The 21,848-nt window shown below is 37.4% G+C and overlaps 4 protein-coding genes and 1 non-coding gene across 9 annotated transcripts; 2 read left to right on the top strand and 3 right to left on the bottom strand.

Annotated features, from left to right (window-relative positions):
* The first annotated feature begins 3,698 nt into the window (after nt 1-3,698).
* Nucleotides 3,699-6,230, top strand: LOC119077269. Its single transcript, XM_037184417.1, has 3 exons — nt 3,699-3,864; nt 3,925-5,004; nt 5,131-6,230. The coding sequence occupies exons 1-3, from the start codon at nt 3,792-3,794 to the stop codon at nt 6,228-6,230; spliced, it is 2,253 nt and encodes a 750-aa protein (XP_037040312.1). The 5' UTR covers nt 3,699-3,791.
* A 1,496-nt stretch (nt 6,231-7,726) lies between these two features.
* On the bottom strand, nt 7,727-9,258 carry LOC119077503. 2 transcript variants are annotated; one of them, XM_037184728.1, is made up of 3 exons: nt 9,125-9,258; nt 8,768-9,054; nt 7,727-8,648 (listed from the first exon to the last, which is right to left on the bottom strand). In XM_037184728.1, exons 2-3 carry the CDS (start codon nt 8,916-8,918, stop codon nt 7,756-7,758), a joined length of 1,044 nt encoding a protein of 347 aa, XP_037040623.1. In that variant the 5' UTR covers nt 8,919-9,054; nt 9,125-9,258; the 3' UTR covers nt 7,727-7,755. The 2 variants fall into 2 exon arrangements, with proteins under 2 accessions (XP_037040623.1, XP_037040624.1); XM_037184729.1 differs by lacking the exon at nt 8,768-9,054 and having other exon boundaries at nt 9,125-9,256.
* An 888-nt stretch (nt 9,259-10,146) lies between these two features.
* Nucleotides 10,147-20,209, top strand: LOC119077513. 2 transcript variants are annotated; one of them, XM_037184746.1, is made up of 9 exons: nt 10,160-10,413; nt 16,968-17,015; nt 17,074-17,109; nt 17,281-17,346; nt 17,669-17,696; nt 19,609-19,646; nt 19,709-19,824; nt 19,904-19,932; nt 20,003-20,209. In XM_037184746.1, the coding sequence occupies exons 1-9, from the start codon at nt 10,336-10,338 to the stop codon at nt 20,077-20,079; spliced, it is 516 nt and encodes a 171-aa protein (XP_037040641.1). In that variant the 5' UTR covers nt 10,160-10,335; the 3' UTR covers nt 20,080-20,209. The 2 variants fall into 2 exon arrangements, with proteins under 2 accessions (XP_037040642.1, XP_037040641.1); XM_037184747.1 differs by lacking the exon at nt 17,074-17,109 and having other exon boundaries at nt 10,147-10,413.
* On the bottom strand, nt 15,070-15,141 carry Trnac-gca. The gene has a single exon. It is a non-coding gene; the product is annotated as a tRNA-Cys (tRNA).
* LOC119077496 lies at nt 17,708-19,603 on the bottom strand. Of its 3 annotated transcripts, XM_037184722.1 has the most exons (3): nt 18,252-19,603; nt 18,186-18,200; nt 17,708-18,081 (listed from the first exon to the last, which is right to left on the bottom strand). In XM_037184722.1, the coding sequence occupies exons 1-3, from the start codon at nt 19,405-19,407 to the stop codon at nt 18,023-18,025; spliced, it is 1,230 nt and encodes a 409-aa protein (XP_037040617.1). In that variant the 5' UTR covers nt 19,408-19,603; the 3' UTR covers nt 17,708-18,022. The 3 variants fall into 3 exon arrangements, with proteins under 3 accessions (XP_037040617.1, XP_037040616.1, XP_037040615.1); XM_037184721.1 differs by having other exon boundaries at nt 17,708-18,080; nt 18,185-19,603; XM_037184720.1 differs by having other exon boundaries at nt 17,708-18,200.
* Nucleotides 20,210-21,848: the final 1,639 nt, after the last annotated feature.

The raw sequence follows: 21,848 nt of genomic DNA, 5'->3' as shown, positions 1-21,848 counted from the left end.
GGAATGTGGCTTAAACTAATCTACAGATGTCTAAACTTAAATACAAAGAAAGAAAATTTGCCAAAAAAATGTTTTGTGGTCGTTGCAGTATGTCAAACTTCGCCGATGCTGATTTTTCTTACTTTTTTCCCAAGAAAAGAACCTTCGAAAGTAAATAAAATGTTATGGGAGTGTTTAAATAAGCTGAATGGATCATGGACACTAAAACAAGAAACAGAATACGAGTCTAAAGATCACATTTCTAAGTTTAATCAATTAACAAAGAAATTACATTTTCATGTAAATTTCAAATCATCCAGCAAAGAGTGAAATTATCTCGGATTATTCAAAAAACGGTTAGTAAAATATTCCTGGAGTTACCACATATTAAAGGGACTCATTTGAATTTGGCTTAACATAAAAATCAAAAAGATGGAGTGAGAGTACTTCCCGGTATACTAATATTACACTCTAGAGGTAATTAAGTAAATTTGTCAAAGGTTTACAAGGTTTTTTCAGTTTTATTGGTTCGAAGCAACATATTTAATTTGAATTTTAATAAAAGTTACCGAATTTCCTTCCATTTTAAGTTTCGAAGTTCGGCATACTAAAGAGTAAATACAATTTAGGAAAGTTTAATATAATTTATTTAATTGTGTGAGCGTTTGTGTTCGTTTGTATTTACTTCAAACGTCAAATTGCGACTTTTAAAACACTCCGATAACATTTTATTTACTTTCAAAGGTTCTTTTCTTGAGAAAAAAGTAAGAAAAATCAGCATTGGCGAAGTTTGACATACTGCAACGACCACAAAACATTTTTTTGGCAAATTTTCTTTCTTTGTATTTAAGTTTAGACATCTGTAGATTAGTTTAAGCCACATTCCGAACTTGTTTGTAGATGTTAGTCAATGGTTTGCAGTCGATTTATGAGTCGCAGAACGGAATCGACGAAATTTAAAAAAAATAGTGTTGCGGCTTTGAATAAATTATTTAAAAAAAAGTCTCTTCCATAAAATTCATTGACGGACTCACTGAGCTGTTTCTGAGATCAGGGATCTTAATATAAGCTAAAAAAGATTGAAAACCTACCACAGATGCCTCAAAAAAAACGAATTTTGAAAATTTTACTATGGGGAGATCAGCAGACCTGGAGTGAAGGAAACCTGTTTTATAGTCCTTAGGGGTCCCTTCATCCATATCAACACTCATTTTTTGGGTACCCAAAAATAAAACTTTATTTCGGTTGAGGGGAACCGTGCTACGTTCCTATTTACTTAGTTACTTAGTGGGATACCGTAACTTCTAAACGGATAACGCAAAAAATTAACTTCGCATTTTGGGTTATTTTCGACATGAGTGATGTGTTCCAAGGTTGGTTCCTAAATTTTTGGGATGAGAGATGATTTCTCTAGCACTTCCTAACTTCCATCGGATTTTTCGATGGATTTGGGTTTTTATCGATATAAGTGAGGTGTTCCGATATTAAATTTTTAATTGCAGATTCGGATAGAGTATCGCCCAAAACCACAGTGGAGGTGTAACGCAAGTCCTGTTATCCACTTACAAAAGAACTGATATCGGTGTCGGTGACGCTTACAGATTCGACATGCAAAAATATATGCGTCACAAATAGCAGATGATGAGGAAAGCACGCGAAAGTCTAATCAACAAAAATTTTACACGATGATGGCAGATGATTTGGCTTTCTTCCGTTCTTTAAAGAAATATATTTCACAACTTAAAAAATGTTCCTTCCATCAGCCACTTGTGACGCTAATTTCGTTTGTTATAATTTTTTTGTTGATAAAACTTCCGCTTACTTTCCTCATCAGCTGCCATTTGTGACGCATATCTTCTTGCATATCTGTAAGCGTCACCCACACCGATATCAGTTCTTTTGTAAGTGGATAACAGGACTTGCATCACATCTTCCCTGTAAGGGGTTTTGGGCGATATCAGCTCTTTTGTAAGTTGTGATTTTTTAGAATTTGGTAGCAGATAATAGACAATCATATTGTGCAGTTTGAACGAAAATACTCTTCTTACAAAACTGTATAACTTACTCTTTGATCTGAACCTTCCAGCTTTCATTTGACGAAAATCGAAAATTTGACAAAAATCAAAAATTTTACGAAAATCGAAAATTTTACGAAATTTGAAAATTTGAATGATGAATTTGACTATATCGGGCTCCTTGCAATGGTTATTTGGATCACAAGGGACGAAAGTAAAAAAATTCAACCGTGTGCGAAGTTTGCAGCCCGTGGCAACTACGAAAATTGTAATTTGAGCTTCCTTATAATGTTCCAACTGATGAAATTTACCGAAATAAGCTGAAATATGCGGGGGTCCCTGGTAAAAGAAAAATTTATAAATTAAAATTTATCACAACAATCACAGTGATCACAACGACACCAGACGGAACACATGTTGTTGCTGTCATTTACTTTCGCATCCTCGTTTGAGGGGCGAAAGTACTTTCGCTCCTCTGTTGGGAGGCGAAAGTATTTTCGCACCTCTTGTGATGTCGTGGCTAACTGAGAGTTGAATTTTTATACTTTCGCATCTCATTCCGGAAGCGAAAATTACAACTTTCGTAGTTGGTGTAATGAAAAGCTCATACGGCTCATGGTTGTATCTTCTTCTCCAGTTGTCGTTCACATTGACACCTCCAAAAATTGATCGAAGAATTCTCCTTTCAAGGTCTGTTCGTCACTTTGTGTCATGCACCAAGCTTCCGATCCATATGCTACAACTGGTCGAATCAGCGATCTGTACAATTCGCACTTAAGGTTGCGGTTGAGTGTTTTTGACCGGATGAGTTTTTGAAGACTGCAGTAACTCCTGTTACCAAGCGTTACCCTTCTACGAATTTCCTCTCCGATGCTATTATCACTAGCGACCCAAGGTAAATAAAGCTGTCGACAGTCTCGAAGTGTTTTCCATTCACCTACAGCGTATGGTCCGTTGATCCGCCATCAGACAATGAAGTTATCATGTACTTGGTTTTTCTCTCACTGACCTTGAGACCGAACTCAGCACCCCTATCTTCAATTTTCGTGAAATTCTCTTTAACGATGTCAATGTTCCGTCCAATTAAGTCTAGGTCATCAGCAAATCCTAACAACTGACTCAACTTTCTGAAGATTGTACCGCTGGTTTCCACGTCGCTCTGTCTTATCACCTTCTCAAGAACAATGTTGAAGAATACAGCTGCCAGTCCATCGCCTTGTCTAAGTCCGTCCAAGGCTTCAAAGGTATCAGATAGATTGTTCCGAATTCTGACCTTGGCTCTCACATGTGACAGAGTCATTCTAGCCAAATGAATAAGTTTTTTGGGCTAACCAAGTTCCACCGTCGCATTCCATAGTTTCCTCCGAAAAACCCTGTCGTATGCCGTTTCAAAATCGACAAACAAATGGTGTAGAGCAACATTGAACTCTCTGCATTTCTCGTTGACGTCAGACCTTCAAAAAAGTTTCGAAAAACTCAGCTGGAGCAGGTAACTTTGTCTCCAGGTAATCTACATTCTACATTATCTGCTGCAGCTGTATTTTTTGTATGGGGCGCTACAGCTGTGGCAGCTATTCTCAGGTGAAACGGCTACGATGTTTCACGAAACGCCACTATAAATTCAACTTTTTTCACGATGTTGAAAAGAAGCAGCGATACAGAAAAGATCTACTTTATCATCTGTGTCAACTGTCACTGCGACGGTTAAATACAAAAGTTTTCTTTCTTACATTTGCCGAATACACAAAGCACAAAACAAGTAAACAAACTCAAGCAATAAACAAATTAAGGATCATCATGGATCAACTTAATGTTTCGTTTGAGATCGATTCAGATGAATCGATTACTGATTTACTCAATTCGACAGCCGGTAACTGTTTCCCTTAGCCTTCATAACTCATTGATATCACATAAAACAAGTTAATTTCAGAGAGCATTCACAAGTTAAATGTTGACACTGAAACGCTGCAAGAAAACTTAATAAGCGCAACCGACCAATTTATTGACAAAATCATTATTTACTACTTGCGACATCTCAGCCTCGTTGGTCTCGAAGACTTGATGGAATTGCTAAACGAACAACGTAAAAGCTTTGACCGGCTTCCAACACACAAAAAACAAATCCTACAAATGTTCCGTGAAAATAGAGAAATGATTGATGTGATTTACTTCATTCGGTGTTCTAAGTGTGATAAAATAATTGAAAAAAATTCAGAAAATATGGAACGAGCTGTATGTTGCGATACTATTTTGAAGAAAACAGAAACAAATTTTTTTGTGTACATGCCACTGGAAAAGCAAATTGTCCAATCCATCAACCGCAATTGGGAGGCCATCAAAAATTTCGACACATCTAACCGGGACAACGATAACATATCCGATGCACATGACGGTGATATTTTGAAGGAAGTGTTGCAGAAATACGACGATGACGATCTGAACATTTTATCATTATGTGTTAACGTTGATGGCGCGAACAGGTTCAATTCGAATTCAGTATCGTTGTGGCCGATTCAATTCATTCAAAACTATCTACCACCGGAAATTCGATTCCTACCACACAATGTACTTGTGTCTGGTCTGTTGTACACTGAAGGTCACTTTGATTTTCGCGAATATTTCCTCCCAATTGTGAGAGAATTGGAACGTTTGGAGCAAGAAAAAATCGTCATGACCATTGAAAATGTAGTTTACACGTTTCAACCAGTAGTGACACACTGCGCTGTTGACCTGCCAGCTAAAGCGAAAATTCAGGAAACAAAACAGTTCGGAGGCTACAACGCTTGTAGCTATTGTCACATTCCCGGTGTGCAAGTTTCCATCAGCTGCAAGACCAAGAACAAAAAACGTAAAATCAAATACGGACAGGAAAATGTTCAGTCGAAGAAAGTGTTGCAGATTCGCTATCCGGAAGGAACTGATTCGTTCGCGCTACGTGATGAGAAGGACACGTTACAGAAAATGATTGCTGCATCGAAGTGCACTAATAACGCTGTGGATGGCATAAAAGGTAGGTTGTCTACTCAACGCAGTGTGTGTCTAGGGAAGTATCTTAATGATGCTTCATGATAAACATGCACGATCTACTATTAACGTTGAATTCTCAACTGACCAGAAGTCACTTTGTAACTTTCAGACGTTTCGTGCTTAGCAGCGTTACAACATTTCAATATTGTGAGAAGCATCGGCATTGACTATTTGCATGGTGTACTGATTGGAACCGAGAAGCAGCTGATCAATTTTTTTTGCGATCCATCGAACAGCCAGTCCAGTTACTACATAACGAAGAAGAAACGAGAACTCTTAAACAAGAGAATTTTGTCGATCAAACCGATTCGTGAGGTGAACCGTAAGCCTCGATCATTGGACATGCGATCAAAATTCAAAGCAAGCGAGTACCGGTCAATGCTTTTGTACTACCTTCCGGTTTGCCTTCAGGGTTGCTTGCCTGATGTGTACTTGCAACACTTCCGCATTCTATCGGCTGCAATTTACATATTAATGAAATCGGAGGTCCCACGCAAAGCAATTGATGAAACCGAAATTAAGTTGCACCGGTTTGTGAAGCAACATCAACAATTGTTTGGTGTTGAAAGTATGGTCATGAATGTACATTTGTTGAAACATTTGGCACAAGACGTGCGGTGGTTGGGTCCGCTTTGGTGCCATTCAACATTTCCTTTTGAAAGAAACAATGGTGTCTTGCTCAAAAAGGTGAATGGTACCACAGACGTCTTACTTCAAATTTCTTCGAAGTATTGCCTGGCAAAATCCATCAAGCAAACTGCACGTTCGAAACCAAAAACTAACAAAAAAGTTTTACTTGGCAAAAGTGTAAAGCTTGTCGATCCGTCGCTGCGCGTGTTCAACATTGAAAGCTTAAAGGAAATTGATCTTTCAAACATCGAGTTGTATGTCCATAAACGCATAAATTTGAACGACACCATTTTCACCAGCACATCATACACTCTACCGAAAAGATCAGTCGACTATTTCGTCGAGGCGACTAATGACATAGTTGGTAAAGTAAGATTTTATTTTGAGTCTAACAGCAAAGTGTATGCGGTCATAGAGGAGTTCGAAGTAATTGACAATATTGCGCATATATTGAAAGTGCAGCCGACAAATCGTAATATTTTGGTATCGGTCAACCAAATCGAGCAAAAATTTATTTATATGAAGGTCGGGTTCCACGAATATATTGTTTTGCCTCCGAATCCGTATGAGAAAGAGTAGTGAAATTGTAAATCTATCGATTGAATTAGTTGAGTCAAAGAAGCCAATCAAATTATATTTAATCGACCTTTCAGTTCCGAATTTTATCGAATTGTCTTTCTTTGTTTTTTTTTATTATTTCCTTACTTGATTTAAACGACTCTTTACACCTAGACCGATTGTAGTCTCATAAGGACGATTTGTGATAATTTCCACTATTTTTCGATTTACGAGCTTTATATTCAGTAGACATAAAACGAGCATAAAATTGTGTCTAGTCTTTAGTATGTACATTTGTATGCAAACTATAAAAAGGAATTTGCCTCCAATGAAATAAATGTGTTAAATATGAATGATTATTTTGACTTTTTTTTCTATAATTGTGAAATCCAATTTAATTCGGTTTATTCATCACAACAGAAAGGGTGTTGCTCCTCACCGGTCGCATTCGAACTAGCAACCTCTGGTTATAAAACCAGCGCCCATCCAACGAAAGTACCGTTTTGTGTCACAAATATGTATATACGTCACGGAGCACGTATACTCGAAAACTGTAGTATAAGGAAACAGTCTAAGGCTAAGGGAACATAACTATCCCGACAAATCAAATTGTTGCATGGTTGATATGCATTGGTAGCATCTATACGTTTGTCGAGAGAGTTAGGTTTCGCTAGACTACTTTCGGCACACTGATACCAAAAATTCAATCCGAATTTTTTTTCTAAATTCATTTATACAATTTTGACGAATGATACCAATCCAACGCTGAAACTTCGACTCAGATGCTTTCTATACTGGAATTCTCGTGTTCCGTATGTGTTCATATGTTCAGTGACAAATGTGAAGTACATGTCAGATGTAACTACCAGGGCATATGATAAGAGAGACACCATTTGAAAACGTATGTTCTATTTTAGAGGATTTGTTGTAGCAGCAGATCCTATCAAAGTGCGCGATACCCCGGAAAGTAGTTGTATTCAAAAAAGTAGTGATGTTGTGCGATTATTCTGGGAAAGCTGTGAATGGAACTAGAGCACTGCGCCGGCCAGCCGAGCCACAGTTGGCGGCTGAGACACAACCGAGAGGTAATGGCGGCCGGCGAGTTTAATTATGGCTTAATTACAAGTCGATATCACAAAAAAATACCGCTGCTTTCTACTCAGATCCAAAATTTTGTCTGAGCCGATCTTTTCCGTAGTGTGTTGTTTGCATCGAGGCTATCTACGCGAAATGATACAAACCTCAAGAAAGGTCAGAGAGCTTGATAGTAGTATCAGTTCCAGACGGGTGATTTTAGGCCATTTCGCTCGCACGAACAAAATTTTAGGCCACAATCAGCCGCCGATCGTTACCTCGGCTTCTGCAGATCTATTTTTCGGCGACGGGATCTACCCTATTGCACAGCGTTTATCGCTCTATAAGTTTCTGTATCGCTCTTACCCAATGTTAACATCAAAGTATCATCAATAACTTTCACGCTCCAATTAAACAGAAAATATTTTATTTTTCTTCATTTCGATAAAATCGAATACAAATTCGATTTAAATTACAAATTCAGATCCGCGTTCTGATTTGATCGCACTTCTTGGGGTGCCTGTTTGTTCGTCACGGTTCTTACAGCATTCGCGATAAGTTCATTGAATCTTAGCTGGTTAACTCGTTCTCCTGATTCGGTAGCAACACATTTGCATCTGGCTATTCGATCGATGAAAAGTTGTTGTATCCGAGCAACCTTCTCGGGGGTTAACGGATCTTTTGGAGGCTTGACAGTTATCACTTTACCCTCTTTAACTTCGTACTTGCCTCTGGTTCCTTTCAGAGTTTTGCTTGTTAGTGATGCTAAATTTTCTTTGTAGGCATATTGCACGCAGCTGAGTATGAATGTCGAATCTCTGTTCTTGGTGAGGGCAATTTTTTTCAGATTTGTGATTTCATCATCCGTGAAAATGTCAGTGCCCACTGCGGATGCCGAAGATATTTTGAATATGGAGCTTGAGTTCTGACCTGTTGCCACTGGAGCTAGATCTGCGGATGTGTGTTGATCGACAAACGAATCGGTGTCGCTATGAGCTCGTGCGGTACCCGTCGACACCAGGTCCAGATCTTCGGATATGTGTCGATCGATAAACTGTTCCGTTACATCACTCGAACCAGCGTTAGTTGTTAAAAGACGGACCAGATCTTTGTGCTTCATTGTTAATTCGGAGTGACAAACACTCAGTTTGAGGAACCGTTTCTCCATCTCCTTGTACTTCTTCCGCCAATTTTCACAATCACTGCATCCGTTTGTGTCGTCTGGTGCTTGACAGATATCTTGCCGATTTGATTTGTTGTTTTCCTCTCGTGTAGTTTTCGTTGGTGGTGTCGTCGTCGATGCAGCTGCACCATTTTCGCGATCTGTGTTGTTGTCGTTCTTTGTCACACGTTCGTCATCGAAGCCTATGAAGCCATTTTAAGAAATTCAATTAGCAAAATGACATACATTTGTCTGTGCAATTTCAGGAGCACACTGTCAGAAGAACTTCCTGTGCGAAATTATAGGATTCAAAAATTCTTACTTTTCAATTTATTCAGTACCGCATCAACGTACACTGATTTTACGTTAGGCGCCCGTGAAGATTCATTGGGACCAGTTTTGAAATAATTATGAATTGAGGAGCTGGGCTTGGTTTCGGATATGGGTTTCTTTTTACTTTTCGTTGGTTTCATTTTGGTGTTATTGTTTAGTTTCGGGACAGAAAATTCGCTTGAATTTCACTTATCGGCACACATACATAACCATACGCACACGCAAGCAATCGCATCACCAATTCTTCATTCAATTCTCGTAATATTTACTTTTCAGCTAAAAAATTAGTAAACAAACATATCTACGAAGATCAAAAAATCCACCGAGAATAAAGAAATATAATTACCAAGAATGCTTTCGATCGAAATGTCTGAAAAATCGACTAAGTCCATTCTGCTATTTACACAATAAAACGGTGCGGATAATAAACGTGACAGATACATTGGCACGAGGAAACACTGTAACGTCACCAACGTTTGTACTGCATTGCCGACCAAATATATTTACCATTTCAAAAATAGTGAAAAATGTACCTGAGTTGTAGATTACCTGAAGACAAAGTTACCTGTAACAGCTGAATTTTTCGAAACTTTTTTGTCAGTGTATTGACGACTGTAAAGAGGCCGTACTATTTTCCGCTTACTAACAAAATGGCTGCCGGTGGCCATATTGGATTTTAGTAAAAGTGAAATATGTTGAGAAGTAATTGGTTATGTGTGTGGTGTGTTTCAGTCATTCCAAATGTGCACATCTATATACAGCTATATACAGCTATACACAGGCATATAGAGCTCTTTTCAGCTAAATAATAGCATATTCATAGTTATTATAGTGAAATATAGCTGTTTAAATAGGAAGTTATGAAATTTGACTTCGTACGGGGCTGTCTATATTGCCTCCGGCAAAGTGGATAGTGTAAGTGATTTTAAAGGACAAATAGGTTTTCAGCAGAGTAGAGAATGAAGTGAGAGAGATGATGAATTTCGATGAATAGTCCAAGACGAAGGTAAAGTCAACTGGTTCCTCGACTGGTCCACAATTCTGTAATTTATGTATTTAAATATTAGACCATATCCACCTCATCCACCTAATAAATAAACAGACTGGTGTTTGTGTTAGTTGTATAAAGTGTAGAGGCGTAAGCGATGTAATAAATTTTGATAAATTTAGTTCAATGTAACTCGTATGTGAGAAAAAAAAGAAAACATTGAAACGGCTGAATCATCAACCACTCGTCAAGTAAACAAAATTTTCACACGAACAATATTTTTCTGTTGACGAAAATCGAAATGAAAATTTGCTCGATCATCGAGAGAGAACTGGAAAATTTCTTGTTCATTTAAAGAAAATTGCACACATTCGCAGATGAAAAAAGTAGAATTTTTCACGTTGAAAGGTGCCAAACACGAAAAATCGTATTCAGAATTCAGTTAAACGATCGACTTGGTGGAGAGTTGAAGGAAATTTTTCGATTTGATATTTGAGTGAAAGTTTTAGTGAGACTTTTTCTTACATTTTATTTTGTTTAAACGACCGATCAGTAGTTTGAACATCAAAATGATTTACGATTTGGATTACTATTCGTATCGTCCATCGTACTACTATTCGAGGCCACGATACTACACTTCATATGTGGTAGGAATTTGGTATTTTGAATGTTTGGTGGAATTACCTATTGTAACCTAAATCAATAAAGCTCAGGGATATAGACCGTATTACTGAGTGAACAACAATGTCGTTGTGAAGAGAAAACGTTTTCTCGCATTATATTGGTCTTGTTATACACTGAGTGATAAAAAGTTGTTCCGAGTCAAAATTAAATTCAAAATTTTACTTTTTACAAGCAGTTCCATAAAAGACATTCGTCATCTAGTGCGGTCTATTGTAAAATATTGATTGAAATAATGAATCAAGTGGATGACACTGTATATTGCAAACTATCGAGTCAAGCAATATTAAGAATGAATTTTCCTACCTCTCACTGTTTGCGCCAACTTTGTGAACATTGTAATTTTCAAATTGTGTATTCTGTTGAACCAACGCACCTCAAGCGTGAGTGGTACTATAAAATAGAGTACTGGAACGGGACAGTGTATCAAACAAATTTTAGCATTAATCTGAAAAAACTCTTCACACAAAATAGTACTCTATTTGGCAGCTGTCACTCAAAGCACTTTGGCTTGAAGTGTGTTGGTTGAACGAGAAAAACGTCTTCCGTCAACGCACTACAAGCATGAGTGATCGTAGCAACATCTGTCAAATAGAGTACTACTTTGTATGACCATTTTTTACAGTAGCCAGACTTAGTCTTACTTCGACGTTCGCGAGCCTTAAAAATGACACTTTTTTCTCAGTATACCGCTTCACCAAATTTTTTTCTGTTTGCAGTTAAAGTTGCTCAGAAATAAAATCTTCCCCGTAAAATTCGTACAAGACCTGTTCTGTTAATGATATGTGGTAATTTTTATCCATAATACCGCAAAATATTTATTTCGGTGTGCAATTCTGAAACTTCTGAACACCGTATTTTACAGTGCCAAAACTTGTGTCGTACACTGTCCAGTTTCAGTACTCTATAGACTGTTATGATTAGAGCGAGAAAACCGAAGACTAGTTATTATACTTGTACTTGTCAAAGTATTTGCTTCTCTTTCAACGTGGTTCGTTGAGAGCGAGAGGACAGTAGACCAGTTTATTTAAACTAGCCTTGGGGTACTTGTCAGAATATCTTCTTCTCTTTCATCATAACACTCTATTTAGAGTACCATGTGATTGAAATTCGTTGCTTCCATAAATATTCCAAGAAAATCTTCCAGACTAAAGTCAAGCCAACTAAAGTCATACAACCAGTTAGTAGCATGAAATTTTCATAAATTTTGACAGATGGCTGGCCCAAACTTCATTTCAACGTCTGGCTGTATAGGTTTGTTCCAAGGTCATTTCAAAATGTGAAATTACATCCACAGAAGGCAATGAAACATCAACTTTCTGGTTAACGAAGATTTTAACGAATAATCTACAAACAAAATTTGTTGACTTTTAGGTTATGTTCATCTCTGTGGATGAAATCGTCGTCGTTCGTGTTGTCAAAGTTCGGATTTACTGTTAATTTGATCAAACCTATATTTGACTTAAACTTAAAAATTTTAACAAATTTGCACCCAAGGTTCTGAAAGAACAGGTTAGGACAACTCTGAGTTCATCACGAAGGCGGTGACACAAAAATTGCGTCAGCGGTCAGCGGATGCGAAGCTTATATGAAAAAAGCAACTTACCAAAAAACTAAATTCCGAATTTTCCTGCAAAAAAACTTTTTCATCAAGTTGATTTCACACACAATCTGTAATGAGTAGTGAGTGGCTGTCTTAACCTCTTCCTTGAGAACCTTGGATGCGCCATCACATTTGCTTCGTAACGTTGTCGTTTAATGGCTCAGAAATCACCCTAAAATGGAATGTACAGGAAAGAGATTTGCTTCAGCTGATTTACTCATACAAACAAAACTAATAGTCAGTTTATGTTTATAGCGTTTTACCACTACCACGCGATGCGTGGACTGTTAAATCCCGTATAAACACTCATAACCAGTTTTGTTTTTATGAGTGAAAGATCAGGTGTTAATCAGCTGATGCAAACTTAGGCTGATAGTTGATTGTCCTTTACTGTAGTCTTCTGGTGATCAGATATGTAGCCAGGTCTTCAAAGCATCAAAAGATAAACTCTCGAAGCCAAATATAGTCAATCTTTCCACAAAACGTCGCATTCTAATCGTATTTATAAATCTGCGTAACTTCTGAATTATTTAACTATGCGGTACACCCAGTTCCCACCCACAGCATTCATTTATCTCAACGTAACACAAATATATTGAATGTTTTCTTTAAAAAAAAATATTTTTTCACCTCTCAAATGTATACCATCGAGAGAATGTTGAGTATATTATACTGAAGCATCATCGGGTACAACATTGATGTTGGTGAAAATGCATTCCGAAAAATTATCGTTTTCTTCGTGACAATATTTGGTCAAGGAATACGAAGCACGCTCATTAAGTAATGTCCAGACAAAACATGTAACTGAAAACCTTGACTAATATTTGTGTGCGACCTTAACAGCTGCTTTATTATCGCATCTCAGGTGATTATTATTGGAATGATGGTCAAGTTTATTTTCATTTCGTTTAAATTTTGTCAGCTCATAACTTATAAGAAATATTCGAAGGAATTATGTGCGCGCGCGAACACCCAAAATACACTTAACGTAATATATTACAGAAATAGAATTTTATTGAAAATTAGCTTTAACAATTTCAGTTTATTTTCATGATTATGATTCATGATATAGGTTTTTGGCGGCTATAGTACCGTAGAGAGTATTTGTGTCGCAGATGCAATTAAGTTGGACGTTTGTTTTTAACGTAAAGCCAACGCAATAAAAGTGTTTGTTGTCTTGTGGCCAGAGAACCACTCATTGCTATGTATAAGCAATAAACGGTTTTTTGCATTTTCTGGCCGCAAGAGAATAAAATATTGACTCACTCTATCTCTCTCGTCGTGTCTCTTGCTAAAAGCATTTAAAACGGTGTTGAGACACCACAGAGGAGTGGAATGAATGTAATACATAGCTGTCTCGCTAGGAAATGTTTTGTTGAGGCGTGTGGGAAGCTTGAAATATATCTCAACAGAGAAATGTTAGGTTGGTACGCATGTGGCCAGATAGAAGGAACATGTGAATGACAGCTGGCAGCTATGAGAGAGTAGTGAACCTTAGAGAGTATATGTGTCGCAGATGCAATTAACAATTAAGTTGGAGATTTGTTTTGTAAACTCAACGTTTTTGTTGTCTTGTGGCCAGCAAACCACTCAGTACCATGTAAACAAAAAACATTTTTGCGCATTTTCTGGCCGCAAGACAACAAAATGCTGTCTCGCTGGGCGATTTATTGTTTCCACGCGTTAGATATATTCCAACTTCTCTGCAGACAGTTATGCATTACATTCATTCCACTCCTCTGTGGTGTTTACACACCGATTTAAATGCTTTTAGCAAGACACACGTATCTCTATACAGAGAGAGAGAGAGTCGTTGCACTCACTCGTACCTTATGGAATGGAAGAAATGAAAAGAGAGACATTTGTGTAGCATTACGTGATGGATTGCATGTGGAACGAATAAAACGATGGAAACAAACAACACTGGCAAAAAGTAAAAACTTATTTTGAGTTGAGTGTACAAACTATACTGTGGATGGTATCGGACATAACGTTGTACCTGACGCAAAGAATTAACATTGCAGAAATCTAGATCCTCGTACGGAGATTCACCCAGTTTTCTTCTTTGTGAGAGGATTTGGTCGGATTTTGTACGTAATAAAAAATCAGATGTCTTATACAGGCTTAGGGGTTGAGCATTGCTCAATGAGGATTAGGGAGCGTATATGAGTTTCGGCGGAATTCGATTCGATTCTACTGTTTTAATCAGGGACTATTTTTGGGAAAACATTTTCCAGAATTTTCAGCGAAATATTTTTTGGGAAAATTAAGGAAAATATTTGAAAGTCTGGGGAAATGTTTACCCAAAAATAGTCCCTGGCTTTAATGTTGACCTGAAGTCAAAACTTATGCTCCCTTATTGGATATACGACGTTGCACAAAAACCTCCAAAGGTTACAACGATCGTCATAACAAGTGTCATAATCATTACAATGTGACGTCATCATTACAATGTGACGTCATCATTACAATGTGACGTCATCATTACAATGTGACGTCATCATTACAATGTGACGTCATCATTACAATGTGACGTCATCATTACAATGTGATGTCATCATTACAATGTGACGTCATCATTACAATGTGACGTCATCATTACAATGTGACGTCATCATTACAATGTTACGTCATCATTACAATGTGACGTCATTATTACAATATGACGTCATCATTACAATTCGAACGATAAAATCGCAATGTGTTTTTACAAGCGTCGTTCTTTAAGTGGGTGTATTAAAGGTGACCAAATGCATTACCAAGACTACTTTATCGTCTTTTAAAACTTGAAATTCTGACTAATTTCTTTCATAGCTTCTGTTGATGATAACCTACCGTTTGTACATAATGAATCCCTCTATAGCACGCATATCAGAGTAACTCTACTGTTACATTGCTAACGTTGAAAGACTTTCCGTGTCGTCTAAATAGTGTCGACGTCACTGCAATATTCGATAGTATTCCCTTCAGTTCACTCATTAAAGTTCATGTTTACCGAACGAGACTTAAAAAAAAAACTAGGGAACACGCGGAGTTGAACCACGGACCTCTCGATCTGCAGTCGAATGCTCTACCACTGAGCTATATTCCCATATACTATTTGTCGCGCAAAACCTGTTTCAACAGTGAAAACGTTTGCAGCATGAAACACAAACTTATACCTACAATATGATTGTAAACAGTCATAAGCGTATACAATCGTATACAATTTCACGAAGTACCTACTGGTGTACCTACTACTTCTTTACTCAGTTTTTAAAAACAAATTTTTCTAATTTATTATGAATGGGTATCACAGCGGTCGTATGAAACAAAGAGCTGGAATATCATTATACTGATAACAATATACTGGTAATTTCTGATATAACGTCGCTGCTCGCATACACTCAATTAATAATTTATTATTAAAATTGCTATTTCGGGCATGAATTAATGAATAACTACTTGCCACTCGACTTTGGCATATGGTTGCGATGATATACAAACATCAATGAAATTTATCTATTCAATTTGAATGACATTACACTATGTATTGATTGCTGACACTCAGGGTCGGCCTGGCTCGAAAAAGCCCTTCGGGCGTTCTAGGAAAAGAATCTGTAAGAAGCCCATAATTGCTGTTCATTCACACAAACGAAATATTCCACCTACCGATCTTGACAAACGTTCACTGCTTGCTCAGATTCTCGTTCTTATCTAGACTCAAGGCTGTAAACTTTGGGGTTTCCGCCTTGATCTAGACTAACCATTTTCAAACCAAGACAGTAACCTTTAAGAAGGTCACGCACAAGGCTGCAAACTTTACGACGAATTTGTGTGCTTAGTGTCTAGCCTACATTTAGGCGAGATATCAATTGAGCACCTTACTTGCCTCACAGAGTATTTGCAGACTTTGAGGCGTGGTTCGGAAGTCATGTTAAGGCGGTGGTCCAGACTGCACTTGTTATTGGCTGTAAGGCTGTTGGTGAGGTCTCTGAACGAGCAAATCAAATCAAAACTACCTAAGTAGGTAGCCGATAACTCAACTTCAGTCAGAAATTAAACGAAAAAATTCCGCATAAACTTCAACGCTTCAAATTCACTTCAGGGAAACTAAATACTCAAATTATTAGCATGTTGGTTCGTCTAGAGATTGACAAAGCTCTATTTGTACAAAGTAACGCAGATCTACGTGATCGTAGTGTCCGACACGGATTTATTAGGAAACCTTCGCAGTCTGGCTGTTATGAAGCTGATGGAGGGAAGATACGTCACAAACAAAGTGGTAAAGTTAAAAAAGCTAAAAAACTTAAGAAAGAGCAGCAAAAGCTGAAGAAAGCGATGCTGCGTCATCAAGCCGAAGAAGAGGATGACGGAGAAGACGCTGATGAAGAAGAAGTCGCCGAAGAAGAAGAATTAGACGACACGGATAGGACACCAGCAGATCGAATATTTTACCCATACACAGAATCTGAACTTAGGTCTAGCGGATATAGTGAAAATCAAAGATTTGATCTGGACGATACACCTTTGTCTGAGCGTAAACAAAGACCAAATGCGCGATATCGTCAGTATATGCGCAAGAAATTACGCTCCGTAGACGTCGACAGACGACGACGTGATCGTAGAGAAGGAGGCGGCACTGTCATGGTGAGTGCACCAAGTGGTATGCGCAAGAAACTATTTGGCTACCAGCCTAGGAAAATTGATTACGATGAGAAAGAATAAAACTAAATTTTGTTGTCAAATCGATCGTTGAGTTTGATTTCATATTGACTGCGACGTCAACGCGAAAACGCTTAAGACCTTGAGCACCCATAAATAAAGAGATCTACATGTGCTAAGCTTGCTTCAGTTGCTAAATTTTTTGTTAATTTCCGCAAAGAGTTTTCCATTGTTGGGTTACAAGTGACTAAACGGATTTTTTCTTCTTTTTAGCCGAGCTATTTTGTGGGCGATAGATACTACAACTCTTACAGATACTACGTAAGTGAATGAAATGAATTGAGTTTGATTTTCGTTTAAATTTTGATTCACTTCTCAGCGGCCGCTCTACATATCACCATTGAGTTATGCAAGGGTTAGTATTTATCGCAGGGTAACTGCTTCCCAGTTCTTGTTTTGACTTGTGGAATTACAGTCCTTTCGAGCTTCTCAGATCTCATACACCGGAATAGGACAAAACAAAGATCTGGAAGTAGTCCCGTTAGAAAAATAATTTACTTGATTCTTTTTAAACCTTTCATTTAAGACCCGTGCATATCTTCCATCGTACGTACCCAAGTACAACAGCTATGCATCGCTCGACACAGTGACAGTAAGTTTTATTTAACATTTTCAAACACAACACGATCCTCGACATAACCGTCAATTCGTTCGAAATTAACTTACCAATCATGGTAAATGACACTCCATGGTCTGGTCATATTCAGCGCCACCATGCCATCTCTCGAGTATAACTCTATGGTAACTTCACAATACACGGTAAACTGAAATGACCAAATGACTTCAAATTGCTCTTAAGAGCTCGAGAAGTCAGCATTGCTCTTGATGAAGAAATTTTAAACAAAAAACTGAAAATTTTGATATGACTGCCACTACCTTTACTTTGAAAAATTTAATTAAATTTCTTGAACTAGCCGTTAGGCAGATTGATGTCTTCAGTGTACCCAGTGTTTAAGGAATATCGGTTTCTCAGGTTCAATTATTTTATGTCGAATCAAAAGACTGTTGTTTATAGATCAACGTTATAATATGAACTAAATTGCACAGTACAATGCTTGACATTACATAATTTAGAAACTTAATTGACTGTGCCAACTATTAAGATAAACAAAAGTTCAGATTGGTCTGAACATACTCCCGGCCAAGACATTATAAATCGTCTTCAAATAAAACTAACACAAAAAATTCAAAATGAAATGAAATTGGCTCGGAAGATAAAATGAATGAAACGGAAAAATTTACTCAAAAATAAACTCAAATTCAAATCCTCATCGGTCAGGCTGCACATTGGTCTCGAAATAAATGCGCACTCGATTTGACAAAAAAGAATTGTCAGCTCCTTAAACGTGAGATGTGACGACCCAACAATTTGTTTGAGGTGAAACTTCATTGATTGCACTGCTGCTTCCCAAATTCCTCCGAAATTACTTGCTGTTGTAGGATTGAATTCCCAATCGACGCCGTCGTTGGTAAATAAAGCGACTATTTCGTCCATTTGTTCTCTCAGTGCGCTCTGCTGTGCCTTAGAAAGCTCTGTTATCCAGTCCACAAAATTCGCAGCATTTTTGTTGTACATAATGGCAGGTTTTGCCCGACGACTGATGAATCTCTTGGATAATCGTTTTCGGATACCATGGAGCGCTTCATTCTCCAGCGAACGATGTTGAAGACTACTCATGTTCCATAAACAAGTCGAGAAACATTCCGCTAATTGTTCACACATTGATACTCCATTGACTGTCTGCAATTGACCACAATAATACGAAGAAACGGCAGTTGGAACAATTACTGCAAGATGAATAAATCCAGCTGATCTGTCAGCCTTGCAACTTCCGACTCGTTCGGCCTTTGACACGCTTAAAGACGAACTGGAATGATTGCTTGATCCGTTATGAGACGCCGAAACCAATGCTCGAAATGAAACTTTAATCGAACAAACGATTGAAATGTGGAATACTCGATGATGTTTGACTATTGAAACACATAAAGTCAAAATTGTAAATTCCGGTTTTCGCTGTACGGATTGCAGTTGACCAAAATTGAAACCATAAAATGACCACTGCTCTACTCCATTGATTGTCTTTGGTAGACGATTATTGCACACGATAACTTTGAAACAAAGAAATGGTGACGTCAACCAAGCTGTACTGGCATACACTAATTGCATAGTGATACTCGAATGCACCAATTTGTAGTCGAAAATCAGCTTCTCTGTCATTATTGAACACTGAAAGACAGTAGAGCACGAAGCCAATCCATGAGCCACTACATGAAACTGCAATTCGATGATTATTTTCGAAGCGTGTATTTGAGACAACGTGGATCTTTTGTTAACCAGCGACCTTTTGTTTCCATCCACGTTTTTCTCACAAATGAACATTGAGAGAATGGGCACAAATCGTAAAACTTCCAACTCGCTGAACACTTGACTCTTTAAATCGTATCTTTTCGATGAAACAACTAGAACCATTTGATTCTTTTCACAAACATACAAATTTGAATGATTCACAAAAATGTCTATTGTCTTAGAACGCGATTGTTCGCACTTGTCGGAACATAAACTTTCATCGACCGATAATTTGATAAAAAAACAGCCGATTTCTCTCACAACTACAACGCGAATTAAATAAACAAACGGTTGAGCAACCGACATCCCGGTTGAGCCCCCAAATGTTTAAGGAATATCGGTTTCTCAGGTTCAATTATTTTATGTCGAATCAAAAGACTGTTGTTTATAGATCAACGTTATAATATGAACTAAATTGCACAGTACAATGCTTGACATTACATAATTTAGAAACTTAATTGACTGTGCCAACTATTAAGATAAACAAAAGTTCAGATTGGTCTGAACACCCAGAAGGCATAAGATACGATTACACCTATGGCATGGTGAGAATTCTGATGATGTAGAATGGTTAATTACGGAATTTAAAATGATTTATTCCACTTAGGACTTCAATTCGGCCGCGCAAGACATCCGTGCATCATCCGAAAAATTATTACAAGATATTCGTACACCGAGCACTCGATATACGCGCGCTTCTAGCTTGGAACCAAGTTATAGCACGTAAGTTCGATATTAAAGTAATAAAAAGGTCGAACAAATAGGAAACGTTTTAAAAAAAATAAAATAAATTTATTTGCAGTGACTTGGACTATTACAGCGCAAGGAGAGGTGAGTAACTACCTACCTACCTACCACAAGAGATCTTTAGAAAAACCTAATAATTTTTTTTTTAATAAAGCTGCAAGTCGAGCAAGGATGATGAGTGAAGAACCGGTCACCCGCACAGTAATCACAACACGTCGCTACTTCTGCTAAATGACACATGAACAATTCGAAAATGAGAACATCGCATCGATCGCTTTTCCATGCCTTTAAAGCCTTCGGATCTAAAATAATTTTGTAACTTTCGCTGCACACGTACGGCATGAATAAATTGAGTGCAACGGAGTCTTTTTGAATTTTTTTTCTTTAATCTTAATTCGACTGTTTTATGGAATAAGCAGACAAAGTTTTCCTGATAGTTTAGCTTGTTCATTTTGTAATTATTCTCTTGCCAAGAAATCAAACTATTGTACTCCACCCTAAATTCCAGAAAAACTTGAATTTCTACGAAAACAAAAATGTGGTTTATTGACAAGCGAAAAAAAAAGACTGCTCACAGTGACGCAGCCAGTAAAAAATCGATCTTTTCAAAAAATAAATTTTACAATAAATAAAAGTCATCTACCCTATTAGCTCCTAATGTTCCCAAAATGCATGCCGCGTTCCCTCTTTGAATGGCAATTGAAATTTTCTGTAATAAATAATCTGTTGAACGTGGTTCTCCTGAAGCAGCCTTCATGATTGATCCCAATTTTTGAACAAATTTCATAGTTTCTGGCCCCATACAACCTAAAGTTTCGAAAGCTAACGGAGTGAACAAATAATTTTCTTTCAAATGTTTGTAATGATTATGTTTAAATCTTTCCGCCTTATCCGCAATGTCCGCAATTGAGTTACAAACAATTTTTTTTTTTTTTTTTATCGATGGAGAACCTAATTACAAGACACTTTGTCTCGTATCATATGCCAAAAAAAGTTAAAACTTTTTTTATAAATCATTTTGAAAGTCACTGAAAACACGAAAATTCGAATCGAAATACAAAAATTTTTGATGACATACTGTATTTCTATTCGAATTTTCGTGTTTTTAGTGACTTTCAAAATGATTTATAAAAAAAGTTTTAACTTTTTTTGGCATATGATACGAGACAAAGTGTCTTGTAATTAGGTTCTCCATCGATAAAAAAAAAATTGTTTGTAACTCAATTGACCGTTTTTTCTTGCTAGATTCCTTAATGTATGAAGGCCCTAATGTATCCCTAATTGTTACGTCCCACAGAATAGCTTTTCCATGACTCCAAGGAATTAAGGTCATACCATCCGGCCTTTTACCATCATCTCTACATATTCCTGGTGGTTGTATAATATTTGGAAATCCTGCTCAGAAATCATGTTCAGCTATTTTGGCTTTTGTTATCATCTTGCATGAAAGACCATGTAAACCATCCTTTTTGACCATTTCGCCACAACCACATCTATGTTCCTCACATAAATTAGAACCCAAACGAAGACCAACAGCAATTCTAGCGGAGTTATTATCTAAGAGTAAACCCAATTGGCTCGATGGAACTACTTGCAGCCACTTTGAAGATTCTTTAGTTGATGACGCAAGTAGTCTTGCACGAGCAACGGGTTCACTAGATGCAAACATCTCGTCAAACTTACTGTTAATCCTTGGCAGATCCCAATTCTTTTGTTTCTTTTTCTTTTCATCATTCTCTGGAACGAAATCTCGAGGAATTTCCTCGAAACGTAGCGACAGATTAAAAGAAATAAATTCTTTTGTTACAATTTTACAAAAAATACTATGTCAATGAATGTGAACTACCCAGGTATGGTCTAATGTCAGTGTGGAGGATATAACCAAGGTTCTGACTCACAAAGGTCTGGGTGACATCAAATTTGTTTTATATGCTTATGCACGGTAAAGTGCACTTTACATAACTGCTTGTGACAGGGAAAATGCACTTACCGTCCACAAA

Source organism: Bradysia coprophila, unplaced genomic scaffold (genome assembly GCF_014529535.1).
Source record: "Bradysia coprophila strain Holo2 unplaced genomic scaffold, BU_Bcop_v1 contig_235, whole genome shotgun sequence".
Taxonomy (NCBI): Eukaryota; Metazoa; Arthropoda; class Insecta; order Diptera; family Sciaridae; genus Bradysia; species Bradysia coprophila.
This window is presented reverse-complemented; position numbering and strand designations above follow the sequence as displayed.